At 46.1% G+C, this 19,632-nt stretch overlaps 1 protein-coding gene across 8 annotated transcripts in view; it reads left to right on the top strand.

Moving 5' to 3' along the window:
- PAMR1 (peptidase domain containing associated with muscle regeneration 1) overlaps positions 1-19,632 on the top strand; it is a 156,735-nt gene that overhangs the window by 116,543 nt on the left and 20,560 nt on the right. For all 8 annotated transcript variants that reach the window (XM_077863601.1, XM_077863608.1, XM_077863604.1 and 5 more), the window contains 3 exons: positions 5,902-6,016; positions 10,158-10,375; positions 12,799-12,906. In XM_077863601.1, coding sequence (XP_077719727.1) covers positions 5,902-6,016; positions 10,158-10,375; positions 12,799-12,906 — 441 coding nt within the window. The remainder of the gene's footprint in view (positions 1-5,901; positions 6,017-10,157; positions 10,376-12,798; positions 12,907-19,632) is intronic.

The following is a 19,632-nucleotide window of genomic DNA, read 5'->3' as shown; positions in this document are numbered from 1 at the left end:
CATTGGGCATAGAGCTTACTTAAAAAATAAAATAAAATAACTTTAAAATAAATAAACTAAAGGTTCTACATGAAAACGGTATAACAGAAGAAGAGAAATTTCAGGATAGATTTGGAAAGTGTTAAAAAGAACCAAATGGAAATTCTAGAACTGAAAACTATACTATCTGAAATCTTAAAATATTCATTGGAGGGGATTAACAGCCTACTGGTCACAATGGCAGAAAGGATCAGGGTACTTAAACACAGATTTTATAGAAATCAACCAAATTGAAGCACAGAGAAAAAAGACTGAAATCCTTCTTTATGCAGAAATCAAAATTCTCTGAGCTACCCAAGCCCAGACCCTCTCTTTTGAGTCGGATTGGCTCAGTTATCTCTCTGATGTTTTTGTGAAGATTCTGATGATTTTGAGGAGGACAGACTTTTTGCAGTAAGGTGGTAGGTGCTGTTCTCACCGGCCAATTGTTTCAACTGAGTGGACAGACCCCTTGAGATGAAGAGGAGGGGCTTCAAAAATGGTTTGATTGGGCAGAGAGACATTTGATTTTATCTGGGACAGTCATTCAGTTAACAGTTAACTGAACACCTGCTCCGTGCATGTAAAGGTGTGAACAAGGCAGCCAAGGCCCCTGCTCTCACAGAACCGTCATGGGGGAGGCAAACCATTAAATAAACCATCACTATAAAGTATCAAATTAGTTGGGATGATAAGCCAAATCATAGGGTGAGCTCTGGAGTTATTCCTGGACATCTGACTGCTCCGGGTTCCGACCTAGCCTCTGATAAAGACCATCTCTTAGCCCTTCTTATGAACCACACATTGTTCTAAGTGCCTTCACATACTAAGTCACTGACCCTCATCAGAGCCATTTTATAGGTGAGGACACAGAGGCACAGAAGAGTTAAGTGACTTCTTTGCTGTCATGCAGATTGTAAGTAGCAGAGGGAAGGTGCCAGATCAGAAGCCAGGCCCCAGAGCCCAGTCTCTCATTCTGTCTCCCAAATCATCTCGTGATGTGGGAGGCGCTTCAAGTCTTCACTCCAAGTCCCTGTCTGGGGGCCTAGCAGGTCGTGGTAGAAAGAACCAAATCATGTGGGAAGTGTGAGCTCCCTTCCAGCTCCTGGCCTGGTACGTGGGTCATCCCCATGTCCTCACCCAGGCCTTTGTTCTGCCATCAGTGTCTGGGGCCTGTGTCTGATGGGTTGAGGGATGTAGCCAGTGCTGTAAGGAGGCCCTTCGGGGCCCTGGCGCAAGGGTCAGAACCTGGGACGGCCCCTGTGAGTCTTGTGCCAAAATAGTGCCTTGGGTCTAGACAAGACTCAAGAGAAATAACACTATTTGTTGCCATTTATTGAGCATTTTATGTGTCCAGTACTGTGCTAGGTGCTTTAAATAAATATTTCATTTAATGCTTACAACAAATAAGAAAACAACAACATGGTGGAAGGTGCTAGTGTTACTCTCATTTCCAGTGAGGAAGCCTGAGTCTAGAGAATCTGGAGAATTTGTCTGGGGTCACACAGCTAGTAGAAGGCTGAGCAGCAGTGTGGACCCAGCCTGGCTTCCTGGACTGCGCCTCAATCATTGTGAGTCCTGCCTCCGAGTCATCTCTGAAGTTGGGGGTTGGGGGTGGGGAGGAAATGCAATGTCTGTCTGAATGCTTGTTTTCTTTAGTCCTTCCCCCTACCACCCCCAAGAGGAAAGATTTAAAAAAAAAAAAAAAAGCCCCAATGATGTCTCCGAAGCTTGTTGTGTCTGTCTCTTGCTCCTCCTTCCCCACCCCCCATGCTGGAGATAGCAAGACTTTTGTCTGAATGCTGGGGTGCTCATTTTTGTTGGGAACCCTCCAGCTCTCTTGCCAGTTTAGAAACTAATGGAGATTTCCCTTCGCCTCTGCAGAAGCAGGGTCTATCTAGGTGTCTCTCTTATTTTGGCTTGTAGCAACGGAGAAGGGTTGGGGCGGGAGGTTGGAGATGAGTCCAGGATTTCAGAGCCCAGTGTGGGGGACAGTCTGGCTTCGCTGGCAAACACCCCTACACACATACGCACACGCCCCACTTCCCCCGCAGCAAGACATTGTCAGGGAATCTGAGCACGTTTCTGGGCCCATTGCCTGCTCTGGTCTTTCAGACTCAGGACCACCTGCTTGGTTGGCCACCAGCACTTCCTTGGCGGGGACACTCAGCTGTGTTCACTGTTCTGCCCTAGACAGAGAGGTGCACTTAGTCTGCCCTGCACCCAGACCCTCCAGCTCCCCAAGGAGAGGCAAGAGTGGAAAGGGAGCTGAAGGAGCCCCTTGATGTGGGAGGGGACTAGGGCTCCTTCCTCCCATTCTCAGTTCCTCATACCCTTCTCCCAAGCACATTTCTGAGAAGCGGCCTCTGTGTCTTGCTGGTTGGAACTTGTCCACCATCTTGGGGCCAATGTGTCCCTTCCCCCCCAGAATGAGGAGGAAAACCTCATCAAGGACTGAGATGTGGCGTGTGCATTGGAATCCTGGCTACTCCTGAAGGACAGCCCCGGGCCTGCAGGAGCAAGTGGTCTAGCATCTCACACGGCGGGGGGCCGGTGCCTGGGTGGGGATGGTGGCCCTGACCTCTCCAGAGGCCCCATGAGATCCTGGGTCTGGCTAAGGCCTGAATGGTCCTGCCGAGGAGACCTGACTAGGGTGGGCCTCGGCCGCCCCCACCCCCACCTTGGACCTGAGGAGAGGCCCAGTTTCCCAGCTTCCATCCCCAGCAGGGAAGCGGACTAGCAGCATTTCCTGCTGGTTCCAACTTGGGGTCCCTGCAGGAGGTTTACTGTGGGAGCTGGGATTTAACACCTTGCAGCCTGGGAAGCTGCCAGTCCCCAAAGGGTGGAGGCTGTGCAGGAAGACTTCTTTTTTTGTCTTTCACACCCAAAGATCACTTCCGTAGCCAGCAGATGGGCGGATGGGGGCGATGGCATGTGAGGTGTGCAGGAGGAAGGAACGTGCACTTCAGAAAATGGGGCTGGGGAGGGGGGTGCAGAGATCCAGTGTATCTTTCGGGGAGTGAAAGGATCCTGCTGCTTCAGCACGGTGTGGGACAGGGGCAAGAGGCCCTCAAGACAATTGAATGTACCAGCCAGGACCCAGCACTGGTACCAGACAGATCCAAGTTCAAATCCCTGCTCTGCCACCCAGGAGCAACCGTTAACATTTCCTGGCGTCTCTGCTAAGGGCCTTCTGCCCATAATCTGATTCCAGCCTCACAAAATCATATGAAGTACGTGCCAGCTTTATTCTATTTGACTCAGGTTTCCTGCGGTTCTGAGAGAGGAAGAAACTTGCCCAAAGTCACACAGCCAGTGAAGATAATGCCGAGTCTCAAACCAAGGGCAGTGGGGCTCGGAAGTCTCTTCGTTCTTAACCTGTGCTTTACCGTTAAAAAGAGTCACTTACAGTCTTTTGCCCTCCCGGCCATCTGGCCTTGGGGAAGTCACCCCACTTCTTTACTTCCTTATTAAGGTTTCACCTCTGGGAAATGGGGAGATGAATGTCGTTCTCCTAGGTTTCTCATGGGTGTTAAATGAGAGGATGCTTGGAAGTCTTTCAGCCAGTGCCTAGCCTGTGATAATACTGTCATTCATTCATTCAACCACTATTTATTCAGCACCTGTTCCATGCCAGGTTCCATTCTAGGTGGACAAGCTAGAAGAGGGCCATCCCAGCTCCACTAAAATGAGTAAGCAGATAAGCTAGCTAATTTCAATTAGTGATATGTGCTATGAAGAAAAGAAAAATAAAGTGAGGACAGTTACTATAGAGACATGACGGTCTGCTGTAGCTGCGTGGTCAAGGGAGGCCTCTTTGAAGAAGGGCCAGTTGAACTTAATTCCCAAAGAAAGGAGATTTGGGGCCCCATTCTTCCAGGCTAAGGGAACAGCAAGGGCAAGGCCCAGGGTTGGGAACAGAAAGGAGGACGGTGTGGCTGGGACAGTGTGAGGAGGCTGGAGACTCATCCACCTGGGCAGATGGTGGTGGGTCTGGGCCTCGGTGAGGCAGGGCCATGGACGTCATAAGAAGGTGTTTGCGTAGAGGGAAACCTTTGGAGGGTTGAATCCAGAGTAATGTGATCTAATTTATTTATTTAAGAGGTGGCTTTGGCTGCTGTGTGGAGAATCAAATATGAGGGGAATGATTGGAGAGGGAAAGAGGGTGGAGGCTGGGCAAGACAAGAACCCCCAGTGGAAAGTGGTGGATGACGCTTCCCACTGGTGGACCAGGACAGCAGCAATAGAAATCCAAATGAAGACAGGACTTGTACAACCAGCTGAGCAGTACTTTCCACAAAAGTAACAAGCCTCAGACCTCACAGCTTGTCAAAAGTGGAGTTTGAGCTCTTTTCCTAACCCTGTGGAAAGATCCTCACCTTCGTCTTGGTACGGAGCAGTATCCACTGATATTAACATTTTCCTTTCCTTTTTTTTTTTTTTAAAGATTTTATTTATTCATTCATGAGAGATACACACACATAGAGAGAGAGGGGCAGAGACACAGGCAGAGGGAGAAGCAGGCTCCATGCAGGGAGCCCGATGTGGGACTCGATCCTGGGTTTCCAGGATCATGCCCTGGGCTGAGGGCAGGCGTTAAACCACTGAGCCACCCAGGGATCCCAACATTTTTCTTTTAAGCAATGAGAATTTATACTTTTGGGAGTTATTGATTGTAACTGCATATCTAGACTTTATGAGGTCAAACTGGATTTCTGTAGAGAGCAGGGTTAGGTGAACTTTTTCTGTGAAGGAGCGGTTAGTAAATATTTTCATTTTTGTGGGCCTTGCTGCCTCCTGTCAGAACCATTCAACTCTGCTATTATAACTGGAGAACAATCATATAAAATGCATTAAAAATGGGCATGGCTCTGTTCCAGTAAAACTTTATGTACAAAAACAGGCAGTGAGCCACGTTCAACCCATGGATTATAGTTTGACAACTCTAGTAGAAAGTATTATTTATTTATATGACCCAGATAATTTTTTTTCTCTAAAACCAACTCAAGGCATTTTCCCCAGACTATTTTGTAAAGGTAGGATGCATCTTACACACCTGTGCTTATCTTAATACTAGGAAACATGATGTAATTTAACAATAACTTCGTCCAGTGGTTTTCTTAGTGATTCTTTGGAGGTAACTCAGGGAAATGAAGGTGATAGTGAGGGTAGAGGGCTTTGGATCCCTGTACCCCACGCAGGAGAACTTCTTGGATATGTGTTTTTTTTTAATTGGTGGCTTTCAAAAGAAGTTTGTTTGGAAAAAAAAAAAAAAGAGTTAGGGGCTAGGAAAAAAAAAAAAAAAAAAAAAAGAAAGAAAACCAGTGAGTCCAAATGGTTAGAATCATGTCCCCCTGCTGGTGTCATGTGTTAGGGAAACATTTATTACGTAATTGCATATAGAACAAATAACACATAAATTTTCTAACTGGGTGTAAAAGGGTCAGGAAAGAGTTGCTTTAGGGTCCTATTTGTGGGGTAAAGGATGCAGATTTAGGCTCAGAAGAAGACCACGGTGTCTACTTTCAAAGTCTTTTGGGGTGGAGTCAGCAGGTTGGCATATGGCAGTCTTGCAGAGGCTTGGACTCCACCTTCAGACACAGGTTTGAACCTCTGCTCTAGTGGCCAAATTTTTCTTTAACCCTCTTGTTATACATTTTCCCAGCTGGAAAACTGGAATGATAGTACTTCCCTTTTCAAGCTGTGGGGTAGATTAAGTGAATTAACCTATGCAAATTGCCTAGCACATTGCCAGGTGCTTGAGAAAGTAATTTCCTTCCTCGTTCTGTTCTCAGGGATGTGGGTGAGCTCAAAGGCTTTGAGACCTTCTACCCTCTCTCTCCTGTTGACTCCAATTTCCATGCCCCAATCTTCTCCTCCCAGGATGTGGCCAGGTTCTGCGGGCCTCAAAGGGTCAGATTTTGTTGGAGAGCTACCCCCTAAACGCTCACTGCGAATGGACCATTCATGCCAAACCTGGCTTCATCATCCAGCTAAGGTAAGGGGCTGGGGTCAGAATTAGGGAGTTTGAGGTTATAAGGAAACACAGTAAGAAGGCTGAGGGCCCTGGATCCTAGTGACCTCAGGGTAACCATCAGCACTTTATTCTTAAAAAGTAGGAAATGTGGGGCGCTGGGGTGGCACAGTTGGTTTAAATGTCTAACTCTTGATTTTAGCTCTGGTCTGATCTCAGGGTTATGAGCTCGAGCCCTGAGTTGGGCTCCCTGCTCAGCGTGGAGTCTGCTTGAGTTTCTCTCTCTCCCTCTCTCTCTGCCCCTCCCCTGCTTGCTCGCACATGCTTGTGTACTCTCTCTCTCTCAAATAAATGGATATATCTAAAAAAAATAAAAATAAAAAAATAAATGGATATATCTTAAAAAGAAAAACAAAACAAAACAAAACAAAACAAAAAAACAACCCCCAAACTAGAAAATGTATACTGGAGGCTTTTTTTAACCTCTTGGACTATTCCATGGGATAAAGCCTGGTAAAAACTACAGCCAACTACATGTTTGTTATTCACGGCCCTAGAATGGGGGGTTAGGGGGTTTAGGTTCTTTTGACCCAAGGATAATACCAACAGAGCAAAATATTGATAGCAATCTATCCATCCACAAATCTTTACCAAGTCTTCCTATTCATCCAGGACTGGGCTGGGTTCTATGGGAGGAAAGGGAAGAAATCAAAGTCACAGACCTAACCTTCAAGGCATTTATTCTCCACATTGGGGTTTCTGCTTATCAGCTCCTTTCACCGAAAACAACCACTTCTCAGAGAACAACCACCACCCCTGTAATAAATAAACCAGGTTTCTCACTTGTGTGGAAGATAAGCCATTTCTTCTTATGGAACTTTGGAGTCCTCACAAATATTTAACTTATGCCATAGTTCAACCTACAGACCCAGTTTTACTGTAACTCTCAATAAATAGCACAAAAGAGTGCCGTTCTATGTGAACTGTTTACTGCTGCATCCTAGTGCCAGGAGCAGCACACGGCACACACCATAGCAGCTTGCTAGATACTTGTTGCATGAATAAATGTCAGAAGAACTCCTCTCTGCCTCCAGCACATCTCCTCTCTCCTGGCCAATGCCTTGCCTTCTCCTCTCTAGGGAAGTGGAGTGGCCCACTCACCGTTGGGATTTCTAGAGGCCTTGTTCGCTTAGTTCTTCCCTTTCTTCCCAGTAAGGAGGGTGGCAGTGACAGATATCTCTACTCTTCTAGGGCGCAGGTTTTCAATAAGTATTTTCTGGATGGATCAATGGAGGTCTCCACATTGCAGCTGGTTCCTCAGATGGCTCTCTGTCCTCCAAGAGGGGCAACATGTGGGACCTTGCCTTGGAAGGATCCAGCAAAACAGGTCCCCTTGTCAATTCTCCTCACCAAAGCTGGTCCCCAGTGGTTGGTCTCCCCCTTGAGGATCTGGGGTTGGGAGTGAGGCTCATTAATTGGAATTTTCCAGAGGAAGGTTAGCATAAGGAACACCTGAGGGGTTTCAGGTGGGGGCTGCCAGGGATGATAAGGGCAGGTGTTGATGCCACATATTATTTCAGCACCTCAGGGACCAGGCCCGTGGTCCCCTTAGGGAGCTCTGAGGAGCCTCTCCAAGATCCAGGATGCAAAGGAAATCTCTCGCAAACAAAAATCCAAAATGGTAGAGGGATTGGACAAGCACATCACATGCCTAGGAAAGGCTTAGAAATATATAGATTTCTTTCTTTCCAGTCAAACCTGGACTTGCTGGCCAGTGATAATAATAACAACAACAGAAACACTAATGCACATGTACAATATTCAGACCAAAAGCTGGGCAGTCATCCCTGGTACTGTCCCCCTCTCCCCAGCACTGCAGCCAAGCCATCACAAAACCTATCTTCTTACCTGAAAATAATCTCAAGTCCACCCATTTCTGACTCTGGTGCCACTATTCTACTTTTACCACCACCATCTCTCACCTTGACTCTCCGATGGCCTCCTAACTGGCTTCCATGTTTCCATTCTTGCCAGCTCTGCTCTCTTCTCAGTCACTAGAGTGATCCTTTGAGATCCTAAATCCAATCATTGATTCTGCTGTTGAAACCTTCCAGCTCATTCCTATCAGGCTTGGAAGAAAACCTAGACTCCTCACCATGCAGGATCTGGCTCCAGCTCTCCTTGCTGACAAACCTCAGTTCATACCGCTCTCCCCTTTATACTCCACCTTACGGCATCCCTGACCTTCTTTCAGTTCCTCAAATATGCCAAACTCATTACTGCCTCAGGGCCTTTGCACTTACAGAGTCCCCTGCTTGGACTTCTCTCCCCCATGACCTTCACTGGCTGCCTCTATGTCATCATGTACGTGTCTGCCCAGATATCAAATTCACAGAGAGGTCTTCCTTGACCACTATGTATAAAAAAACTTACCCTCCCACTTACTTTTTATGCTTTTATCTGGCTTACTTTCTTCACAGCACTTAATACTCACACTTAATATGGAATTACCTTGTTTTCTGGTTTCCTTGCTTATTGTTTGTCCCCCAAATCAGAACTACTCTCTGCTAGGGCTGGCACAGCTTGGGTGTCATCTAGTTGGGGCACTGCTGTGCTTTCAGCACCTAGAACAGCGCCCGCCACGGAGCAGTCTGGCCACAGATAGACGTTAAGTACGTGAGTGAATGAATGTACAGATACAAATACAACTTGCAATATCTCACGTTTCAGTTTCAGAAGAAAGCTGTGATCTCTTTTTGAGTGGTGCCCTTGACCCTGCTGCTTCCCTTTTCAGACAGAGATACCAAAGTCCAGAGAAAGAAGTCACCTGTCAAGGCCCACAGCAAGCTAGCAGTGGCATCTGGGTGAGATCTCAGCTGCTTAGATGTTAGACCGCATTTCACAAAGCATGATTAATGGGCCTTAGAGTCCCTTACGAAAAGTTTGTGATAAAAAATTTTATAGAATAAACACCAGTTATAGGGTTTATTTTTAGTAAGACATTTAAGCGCATTTAAAATATACCGATTGTCGTTATGTTCTAGTGTTCTCTAATCCTGGCACTTGAACTTTTTACCCAAAGTGGTAGAAATAGGCCCTTATCCAGCTTTTCAGGTGGCCATTGTGAGCTCTTCTATCTTCTCCAAAACATGAGGGAGAAGATACAGATGTATATTCTGTGACCGTGGTACCCAAGCATTCCCTTTGGAATGATCTGAAAATGGCTTTTCCTCTCTTGCTCTGGGATGTGCTGCCTCCTGTCTTGTCCCTTGCTATTGGAAGCTTGGGGTCATTGTCTGCTTTTTTGATCTAATGTATTTTGATCTAATGTATTTCCAAACTCAAGACCCTTTTAGGAAATCACAGGTTTATCTGATCTCCCCCAGTTCTGAAATTCTGATATAGTGCTACCTTTTCTAGTCTTTGGTGGCAAGAATTACTGCTACCCAGAAGATCTTGCCTTCTCATCCTTCCATCAAACAGGGGAATGTGCAGAGATTTTGTTCTTTTATTGACTGGTGCAAGACAGTATGTGCTTTTTTCCATTCTCCTATTATAAAATTATAGTATCCATTCAACCACCTATTCACCAATGTTTGCTTGGCATCTCTATGTGCCAGGCACCATGTTAGGCACTACACAAAAAATGGTGGAATAAGATAGATGTTCTCTTCTACACTCAAGGAATTTTCACCTAGTGGAGGAGATGGACATGTATACGTTGCATACACACACACAAAAACACAAAATCAAGAAGATGAATAAGAGAAATTAAAATTTATATACCCATTATAAAGAGAACAGGGGATCTCTTTTATAAAGAGTTGTCAGGGAAACCTTGTTGAAAAGAGAATATTTAAGGTGAGGCCTGAAGATAGGAAGGAACCAGCCATGCTGACTGGGAGGACAAGTGCCCTTGGAAGAGAGGACGCATGTGGTATGCCCTGTTCTGCCTGGACATGCGCACACACATGCGCACAGCAGACACAACCATGCCCTCTGCTAAAAGAAATTCATCTGACCTCCCATAGTCCAGGACCCTTTTCCTATTGGATCAGGCCAGTGGCACCACTCTTCTGAGACTTGTTCATCCTCTGGCCTTGAAGTGGGTCTCAGGATGGACCAGGGCTCACCTGTTTCCTGTTGTCACCCTCTCTACCCACAGGTTTGTCATGTTGAGCCTGGAGTTTGACTACATGTGCCAGTATGACTATGTTGAGGTCCGTGACGGGGACAGTAGCAACGGCCAGATCATCAAACGTTTTTGTGGCAATGAGCGGCCAGCTCCCATCCGGAGCACAGACTCTTCACTCCACATCCTCTTCCATTCAGATGGCTCCAAGAATTTCGATGGCTTCCATGCCATATTTGAGGAGATCACAGGTAAAGGCCACAGAGATAAATGTAGCGTTTTATGGCTGTGTTCCAGACAAACATCTCCTTTCTGAGCAGCACCCCCTTCTCTCTGCACAGCCTTATTAAAACCCAGTGTGCTGGGTTCTTGGAAGCAACCTACACTCTGAGAAGGAAGAAATAAATGGCAAGATATATTTCAGAAATGTTCACCAGAAGCTTAGCTAGTTATTATGGGTGCCCTTGTATAGACGCTGGAGCAGGGGAGGCCAGGTAGTTTGTCCGAGGTCACAAAGTAGTCGGCTCTATGGCTCACACTAGGAAACCTCTCATAGCTAAGCGCATGGGCTTTGGAGCCCTGGTAGATTAAGCTGTATGACCTGGGGTAAGTTCTACTTCTCTGGGCCTCAGTTTCCTAATCTGTGAATAAAGAAAAAGCATAAGTCCTGCTCCATTAAGGAGGTTCTGGGAGATGAAACAGGTGAAGAGCTTAGTATGGTGTCTGGTACATAGGACATACTTAGTAGCTGCCCAATGGCAGGTGTGCCCTGAGCCTCCATCTGTCATCTGCAAAATAGGCATTAAAAGTGTTTCATTCAGTGGTAAATGCGACTTGCTTGTGAGTAACTCCAAGCCTGACTTGAACTCCCACCCTGTTCATATCAGGAAGTAGGATTTGACCAAAATGAGCCAAACACACAATCCTAGGGAAGTACCCTCGGCTCTCACTGTTCTGAGATTGGATCTCACTGTATCCAGCTCTACAAACCAAGCTCAGAAGTTCTGTTTTTTTTTTTTTTTAAATACCCAAGTAGGCATTGTAGTGGCATTTTGATTGCTACGTCTTCTCATGGAAGGTATGACACAGAAGTCTCAGGAAAAACGGTAGTGGCAGTGGGGTCATCCTTCTGTAGCCTTGTCCTTTCAGCAGGATGGGCGGACAGCCCCCACCTGCTTGTCTCCATGTGAGCTCTCGCCGTTGCTTCTCATCTGTTCTACTGCCTTCCGAGGATGTCCCCTGTGGAGCTGTGCAGGCCTGGGGCTTCTGGAGGCTGTGTCGCTGTGGTGTGCTGTGTTGTGGTGTGGCATGGTTAGCCTGTGGCTGATCCCTGCCCTTGGTAATATATGGCCAGCCAAGACTGGGTAGGGTTACACTTGAGACACGTGTGTGGGTATTTGCAGCAGTCAGCAGGGCTGGCTGTCAGGGGAGCCAGGAAGAAGCAGCAGTGGCTCACCAGCCTATGACCCTGTGACTGGGGGGAGGGTCAGAAGGGTCTCTTTCTGCCCTAAACTGGGCTCCTTAACACTTCAGGAGTGTTTGGGGGAGCTTTGGGAAATGCCCGTCTGAGTTGTCAGGTAGACAGTACCACTCCCAGTTCCTCAGACACCCTGTCTGTGTGCTTGTGCTCAGGTTTTTCCCTCTGGCTAAGGTCACCTCCTCCACCTTGCACATCAAATCCCAACCCTCAGGGTTTGTATCCCATTTGTCGTCCTCTGCTAAACCTTTTCTCTTGTTCCATCGGGTTGTGATTTTGCCCCAGTTTGAGCATCTTATAACACTTTTCCCTTTCCTGACACTAAATGAATTACACCTCAGGTGATAGTCATTGTATTTTTCTCATCAGAAATCTCTGGTTTGGGAAGCAGGGTGTCCCACTCCGGTGCCTCACACAGGGCGAGCACCCAATACGGGCTTGTGGAACTGGGCCCAGCAGTATATTTCCAGTTGGCAAATGGAGGTAGGGTTAGGGGTTAGCACGCAGACCACTGTTTCCCGAAGTGTTCTCTGTAGGAAATAGTCCTCTGCAAAATGCAGGTTCTGAGGTCAGATTAGCTTGGGGAAGGCCAGACGTTATGTCATTCTGAGGAATTTGCGGTGCACATTAGGTCGTGAAACATTCTGAGAAGTTCTGCAGTAAAGAAATCTGATTAATTATCATTTAATACCAGTAGTGCTTCCCCATCATATTTGAACCCACAACCTTTCTTAATTGAACACATCAATAGCTCGAGGGCCTAATGTTTATAAAATGCATGTTAGGAAATTCTCAAGCTCATTTTCAAAGGTGTCATGAAGATCTTCCAGTTCCTTTCCCCCAGTACCCAGGATACTTTCTTGAAAAAAGATGATCTAAAGCTCCCAGAGGCTGCCTTTCTCCCCTGGAGTCCTTCTGGGAGGGGTAAAGGCATGCTTCTACTCTAATTATGTGGTGTACTTATTTGTGTTGGCTTTAGGTTTTTCAGACCATAGGAACATACTTCTGGGGCCTTCAAAAATCTCAAACAATATCAGATAAATACCTGTTTTAAGGATTCTCAAACAATGGCAATATGAATCCAATAAAAGAGATAAAAGTAAAGAAGCAAGTGAAAGACTCTGGTCAAGGCTCCAGGCTTGAGGAGATTGACTCGCTGTACGGTGACACTGAGGGAAATTGCCTTTTCTCTTACAGCATGTTCCTCTTCTCCCTGTTTCCATGATGGCACTTGCCTCCTTGACAAAACTGGATCCTACAAATGTGCCTGCCTGGCAGGCTACACTGGGCAGCACTGTGAAAATCGTGAGTATGCCTCTGGAGTGGGAGTTAAGGTGTCACGTGGGGCTGACGTGGAGAGGGCTCTGGGAACTTGAAGAATGTTGTTTCTTGCTATTTAGGACAGTCTGTCCAGGGTGGCATGTAGTGTGGTTCTCTTGGCTGGGCAGCCTCTGTCCAGGGTGGCATGAGTGGTTCTCTTGGCTGGGCAGCCTCTGACTCAGGATATTGGCAACCACCCAGGTCTTCCCATTGACATTTCAAGACCTTACCTGCTGCATATTCCCCTCAAAAAGATATGCCTTTGATGGCCTCAAATAATAATCAGAGCTCAAAAACATGGAAGAAGGGCCAAGAGTAGAAAGCCACTATCATAAAGTCTTGTGTGGCCCTCAGTCTGAACTCCCTGTGCATTGTAAGATCTGAATTTTGGGCTTCTTCCCCAGGGTAGCATTCATAGACTCCAGGATGTTGTTGCATGATCTGAAACCAGTAGCATAGAGGAACTCAACACTGTGACCAGAAGTCATTTATCTAGGGTCGCTGGTAACCAAGGCTTGTGTGTGACGTGTGTCTTAACAGAAGTTTGAGCCCTAAAACAGGTGTCATGACCTGTAACTATCAGCGTGGAATGAGAAGGGCAGAAGAATGAGAAGATTCAGGATTTGGGGGAAAGTGAAGAACAGATAATAGCCTGAGTAGGGTTTCCCCCCAGTGGATCCTGAGTGGTGAGTGTGGGTGCAGGTGGTGTATCAGGACATGCTCCCAGAGAAGCTGGCAAGGGAGTGGGGAAGCTAGGCTGGGAAGGGAGGGAAGCCAAGCAAAGGTGTGATTTCAGGCAAGATCCAGCCTCAGTGGAATCTGGCATATAAATTACTTCTCTGAGTGTGTCCTGGCTTTATAGCAAGGCAGCTGGATTTTCACCGGCCCACTGCAACCAGCCAGTGGCCAAGGGCTGCCCTGGGCCAGTAGGAGAACATGCCTGACTTTCTATGCATGTGAGCCTAGTGGTTCCAGTAGCCCTTGAATTGACAAAGAGATCTCAGGTGCAGGCCATTGGAAGCAAAACAGTATAGACTGGGGGATGGGGAAGGCAAGGAGCCCAAAGTAATGAAAAGGCGTCTGAGCACAGATCACCAATAGTGTATGCTACAACTACTTGTAACTAGTGTGCACAGGTACTTTGGGGTCATCCTATGAGGGGCCCTGGTCTGATAGCATTCATTAAAATTTGTACACTTGTCAATATTTACATGAGCTTTCCTTGCTAATAAGGCAGACGGAAGCCACGGTGTCAGCAGTGTGTCCTTGAGTGTGTCATTGCACTCCGCTGAAAGCATCACTTGCTGTGGCTTGGCGCTGCTGACCTGAGCATGGTTTTGCTGGCTGCTTAGAAAAACGTCTTCTGCTTTATGGTTCCTGCCTCCTTTGAACCTGCTATGTTGTGTGCAAGGCAGAGAGGAGAACTGTAGCTTTCTCTTTGTTTTAAAAATGCACGTATAGAGTGAATCTGGAATCTTGACAATGGCAAATCCTGAGTATTACCCTTTAAATTCAGAGGGAGGAAAAAAAAAAGAAGGCTTAATTTCTTGATAAATTAATTACACAATAACTAGATATTTTTAAAAACTAGCTGGAATTGGAGAGAAGTGAAATATTGCTAAATAAGGCATAAAGCTTTAAGAAGCTGGGTCAAATGAGGGCAGGGGTGGGGTGGAGGGAGAGAGAAATTGATCAAAAGTTGTGACTAAAATATGTATGAGTTGCTTATGAGCCAAACATTGTTGTTTCAGAATTGTCATTCCATCCAGAAAACAGAACAAAACAAAACAAATACATATAATGAAAAAGAATGTAAAATATGTCATCATGAACTGATTCATAACTTGAGTCACGAACTGTCTTAAATTCACTCTGGTCTCAAAACAGCATAGATGGACAGGAGCATTCCTCTTAGCCACTTTTTAAGATGTCATGTGAAACCAAAATTCCCTCAGTATCTTGTAGTTGTAACTAGGTGAAGGTATTGGTGGTGGATATCTGATACATCATTTGCTGGCAATCATGTGGGGTACCACGCATTTTATTATTTTTTTTAGAAGATTTAGATTTGGTTTTCCTTCTAGGAAATTCAGCAGGAGTTCCAACTAACTCAATGAGGGAAACATCACAAAAATTGGCTGTGGCAGTTTACCTTGTAATTTCTGAACAAACCTTAGTGGTTTCCTAGAGTTACATTAGCTAGAAAAACATAAAGAGGGGAAAAAAAAAAAGATTTGCTTCATTGTTTTCCTCATGAGTATACTACTGAACTGGAAAAATATCCCTGGAGGAAACTGCTTCAAAATGAACAAGAAACTCAAGCATTTTGGGATAATCTAAACTCTGAAATGCCCAAATTGGACTAGGCATTTGTTTTACAAAATAGCTTTAAAAGCACCAAATCAAATATTAATGAGAATCCCATCTTTTATTTATGTAGGACCAAATCTGATGAGGGGAGACCACTTCATAGATGCTACTTTAATGGTCTGCCCTCCTGAAGTCTTTGTGAGAAGGTGGATGTTCCTTTTAGCAGATAAAGGATTTGAAGCAGAGAGCACAAGGCACTGGTCCCCAGCAACTTCAAAACTCCAGGCTAGAATTCCGCATTTCCTTTAGTTCACAGTTTCCCAGGCACGGTTCTCACCAGATGAACAATAGATAAGCTCTGGTCATGTCATCGTGTCCCATTATCTAGTCCCCTCAAAGGACTTTCCTTCCCAGGTAAGCTCTGCCTGTTGCTCTTTTTCAAAGAGAATCCTGATGCACTGTCTCTTGATATAAGCTGTTGTCATCCGTTTCTGTGTATATATTTAAGAATATGAGTGGGACTAGAATAGAAATAGATTTTCTCCTACTTACTAAAGAAATATATACTTGTAAAAATAATCAAATAGCCCAGCGGTATATAAAATAGAAAGAAAACATTATTTTCCCTGACCCATCCTCTGTCCCGGTGGAACCACTGTTAACGTGGTCCTTCTAGACTTTTTTCTATGATGTGGGAACCTAAGTTGTTGATAAATTAATATTTTAAACCAGTGATCCTCAGTCGGAGGTGGTTTCGGCCCCCATTCCCATCCTCAGGGGCCTTTGGCAACATCTAGAAACACTATTAATTGTCATAATTGCAGGGGGGAGGCCACAGATGCTGCTAAATATCCTGCAGTGTGCCAGCCCAACCCAGACCAGAGAGTTATCTGGCCCAAGTGTCAATCGTGCCAAAGTTAAGAAACCCATTTCAAACAAAAAGAGATTGAGGGATATGTGCAATTTTTCAACTTATTGTTTTCATTGCCTGTATCATGGACACTTTTTCCAGGCCAGTCCATGTTGACCTACCACATAAAAACAAATGATTTTCTGAGTATTCCCTTGTAGGGATGTATATACCATCATTTATTCATCTAATCCCTTCAGATGGACTTGATACCATACTTAATTAATTGTTATAAGGAAAGCAGCAATGAATATCCTACACTAATTTCTTGGTTCATACATAGAGGTATTTTTGTAAGAGAAATCCCTAGATGTTGAACTGTTAGCTCAAAGGGGACACAGATTTAAACTTTTGAGAGGTATTGCCGAAATGGTCCCTAAAAGGTTTCACCAGTTTACAAGACGAGGTCTTATAAATATCAGTCCTCAAAATAAGAATTAGAACTCACAGGGACGCCCGGGGGGCACAGGGGTTGAGTGTCTGCCTTTGGCTCAGGGTGTGATCCTAGGGTCCTGGGATCGAGTCCTACATTGGGCTCCCTGTGGGGAGCCTGCTTGTCCCTCTGCCTGTGTCTCTGCCTCTTTCTGTGTGTGTTTTGAATGAATGAATGAATGAATGAATGAATAAAAATAAATAAATAAATAAAATAAAGAATTAGAACCCACATTTGAGAGACTAAGGTCTGTTCTTATCTAGTTGAAAATGAATTTCTTTCCTTTTTTTTAAAGATTTTATTTATTTGAGAGAGATAGGGAGAAAGAAGGAGAGAGAGCAGAAGCAGGGGGAACAGTAGGAGAGGGAGAAGCAGGGAGCCCGACGCAGGTCTCGATCCCAGGACCCCAGGATCATGACCTGAGCCAAAGGCGTACGCTTCACCCACTGAGACATCCAGGTGCCCTGAAAATGGATTTATTTTTGGAGGAAGATGAATGGGTGTGAGGGAAGGCCTCACGCCAGACTTCAGGGTAGTAGCAGAGAAAGAGGAAGAAAGAGTGGGTGCAGGTTGGGCTCGTTCAGTGGTCCAGAGGCTGCGAGAGCCCCGGTGCCCTGCGCGGCCCTGCTGCCCCAGGTCTGCTTCCCAAGGAGGAGCTGTGGCCCCTGCTCCCAGGTCACCTCCTCCGGGAGCAAACCCCGGGGTGCGGCCCCCTCCTTGACTCTGGGGCCACGCTAGCTTCCTGCCAGCACCCTCAGTGACCCCAACCTCTCTGGGTGTAAGGAACCAGGGTCCCCCCAACCCCCTTTCTTCCCTGTGAAGTTTCCTGTTTCTTTGTATGAAGCACAAGGACAAACATCAGTTCTTGCGTCAATGGTGGGAATCCTGTTTGGTGGAAGTGGAGAGCGAGGGACTGAGTGCCCCGTTCCAGTTTCCACGTCGCCTTTGTTCCTCTGGCCCCGTTGCCGATGCCGGGCTCTCCCCCGCATCCTAATGAAGGGCCGGAGACGGGCTGAGTCGCGGGGCACAATGCTCACACTGCAGGCCCCGACGCGCTTTGAACAAAACAAGTCGGCTTCCACCAATTAGAGAACACTGGGGAACCCGGATTCGTGTGGGGTTTGGAGCGTCGGGAGCTTTCCCACTTGCCTGGCCCAAGGACTGGGAAGAAAGAGCCCCAGATGAGAGGCACACTTTATGCTGTAGCTTCAAAGGGGCAATCGTGTTTCTCATCAGAATAAGTGATGAGGAACATTGGGGTTTTCATGGAAACGGTGACACTGATGCAGTGGGAATGTGCCGGGGCCACCCCCGGGGCATGGTCACCCCTGGGCTGTGGTGGGAGGCGTGCACATTGCCCTGAGGTCTCTCAGGGGAGGCATTGTAAACACGGAGTTGGTTCCTGGCTTTACGCTGTTCCAAAGGCTAGGCTTAGCCTTAATTGATGGAAGACAGGGGCACCTTTGTCCATAGTGAGATGGTACATCCTGGGGTGAAGAGCTTGGGCTCCATGGGCAGAAAGACCTTGATTTGACTCTTAGCCTGCCACCTGCCAGCCGGATGATCTTGAACCGCTCGTTTAACGCCAAGGAGCCTCAGTTTCCCCATTTACAAAGTTCAGAAAGATAATATCACGTATTTCTCAGAGTGTTTGTGGGGATGGAATGAAACAATTTACAGAAGGCACTGAGTTGAGTCATAGGAATTGTTATTGGTAAAAAAATTTTTTTTTGAAGATTTTATTTATTTGAGAGAAAGAGAGCAAGAAAGCAAGAGAAAGAGCATGAGTAGGGTAAGGGACAGTGGGAGAAGCAGACTCCCCACTGAGCAGGGAGCCCGATGCAGGACTCGATCCCAGGACTCCAGGATCATGACCTGAGTTGAAGGTAGATGGTTAATTGACAGCCACCCAAGTGCCCCTGTGGATATTTTTTGTTTTGTTTTTGGGGTTTTGTTTTGAGTATAGTTTACACACAATGTCACGTTAGTTTAAGGTGTAAGACACAGTGATTCCCTTTCTCTATAGGCTGTGCCAGGCTCACCACCACTGGGCACCATCTGCCACCGTACAACGCTTTATGGTAGCATTGACTATATTCCCTATGCTGTGCCTTTTATCCCTTTGACTTATCCATTCCATCACTGGAAGCCTGCATTTCCCAGGCCACCATCCCCCACCCCCTTCCTTCTGGCAACCATTGATTGCTTCTTTGTAGTTCTACATCTGATTCTGCTTTTGGTTTATTCATTTGTTTTGTTTTTTAGATTCCACGTATGAGTGAAATCATATGGCATTTGTCTTTCTCAGTCTTATTTCACTTCGCGTAATACTCTCCTTTGTATTCCCCATCCCACTCCCCTTTATGGCCATTTAAACATTTGGCAGAAAGTAGGGGATTTTCCAGATAAGGGATTAGAGGAACAGCACCATTGTCTACAAACTAGATGATTATGACACACCTTTCTTGGGGTTGCAGTGTTTAGGAAAATTTTCCCCTCGACTTTCTAAGCCTCTTCTGTGAACTGCTTTTTCCAAATCGTTGCCGGATACTAAGTATTGCCACCACTGCACTTGCGTACAGCCAAGAAGGATCTGGTTTGAACAGGGCAAGTAGACACTGCCAATGTCATTGTCACAGAGGCATCCTAGATCCCAGGAGAAGACACCCACATTGGGTGTGGTGGATGGGGAGCCTTTGTAAGCAGGGCATCCCCAGGAGGAGGCTGTGAGAAATGATGAATGGAGTTATGCCTCCCTTTTTCTCACATGGTTTTTCAGAAGTCACTCATTTCACATGAGGTGGACTCGTACTTGGCTTGAGATGGCATGAGAGGTAGAGGGACAATTCCATGGAAGAGTCCTGGGGAATCCATGGTTGTTACCCACAAGTACTTAAGAGCCCAGAGCCTTCAGAAATTGGAAGGAACCCCAAAGACCATCAGCTAGTGAGCCTCTAACTTCTTATACATCCCCTTACACCTGAGCTTCCAAACATGGAAATGAGTCTCTGACGTCCTTCTTGGTGTATTTTAGAGGGATGCCATCCCATTTAGATTA

Source organism: Canis aureus, chromosome 21 (genome assembly GCF_053574225.1).
Source record: "Canis aureus isolate CA01 chromosome 21, VMU_Caureus_v.1.0, whole genome shotgun sequence".
Taxonomy (NCBI): Eukaryota; Metazoa; Chordata; class Mammalia; order Carnivora; family Canidae; genus Canis; species Canis aureus.
The sequence above is the reverse complement of the archived record's forward strand: the minus strand, read 5'-3'. Positions and strand labels throughout refer to the sequence as shown.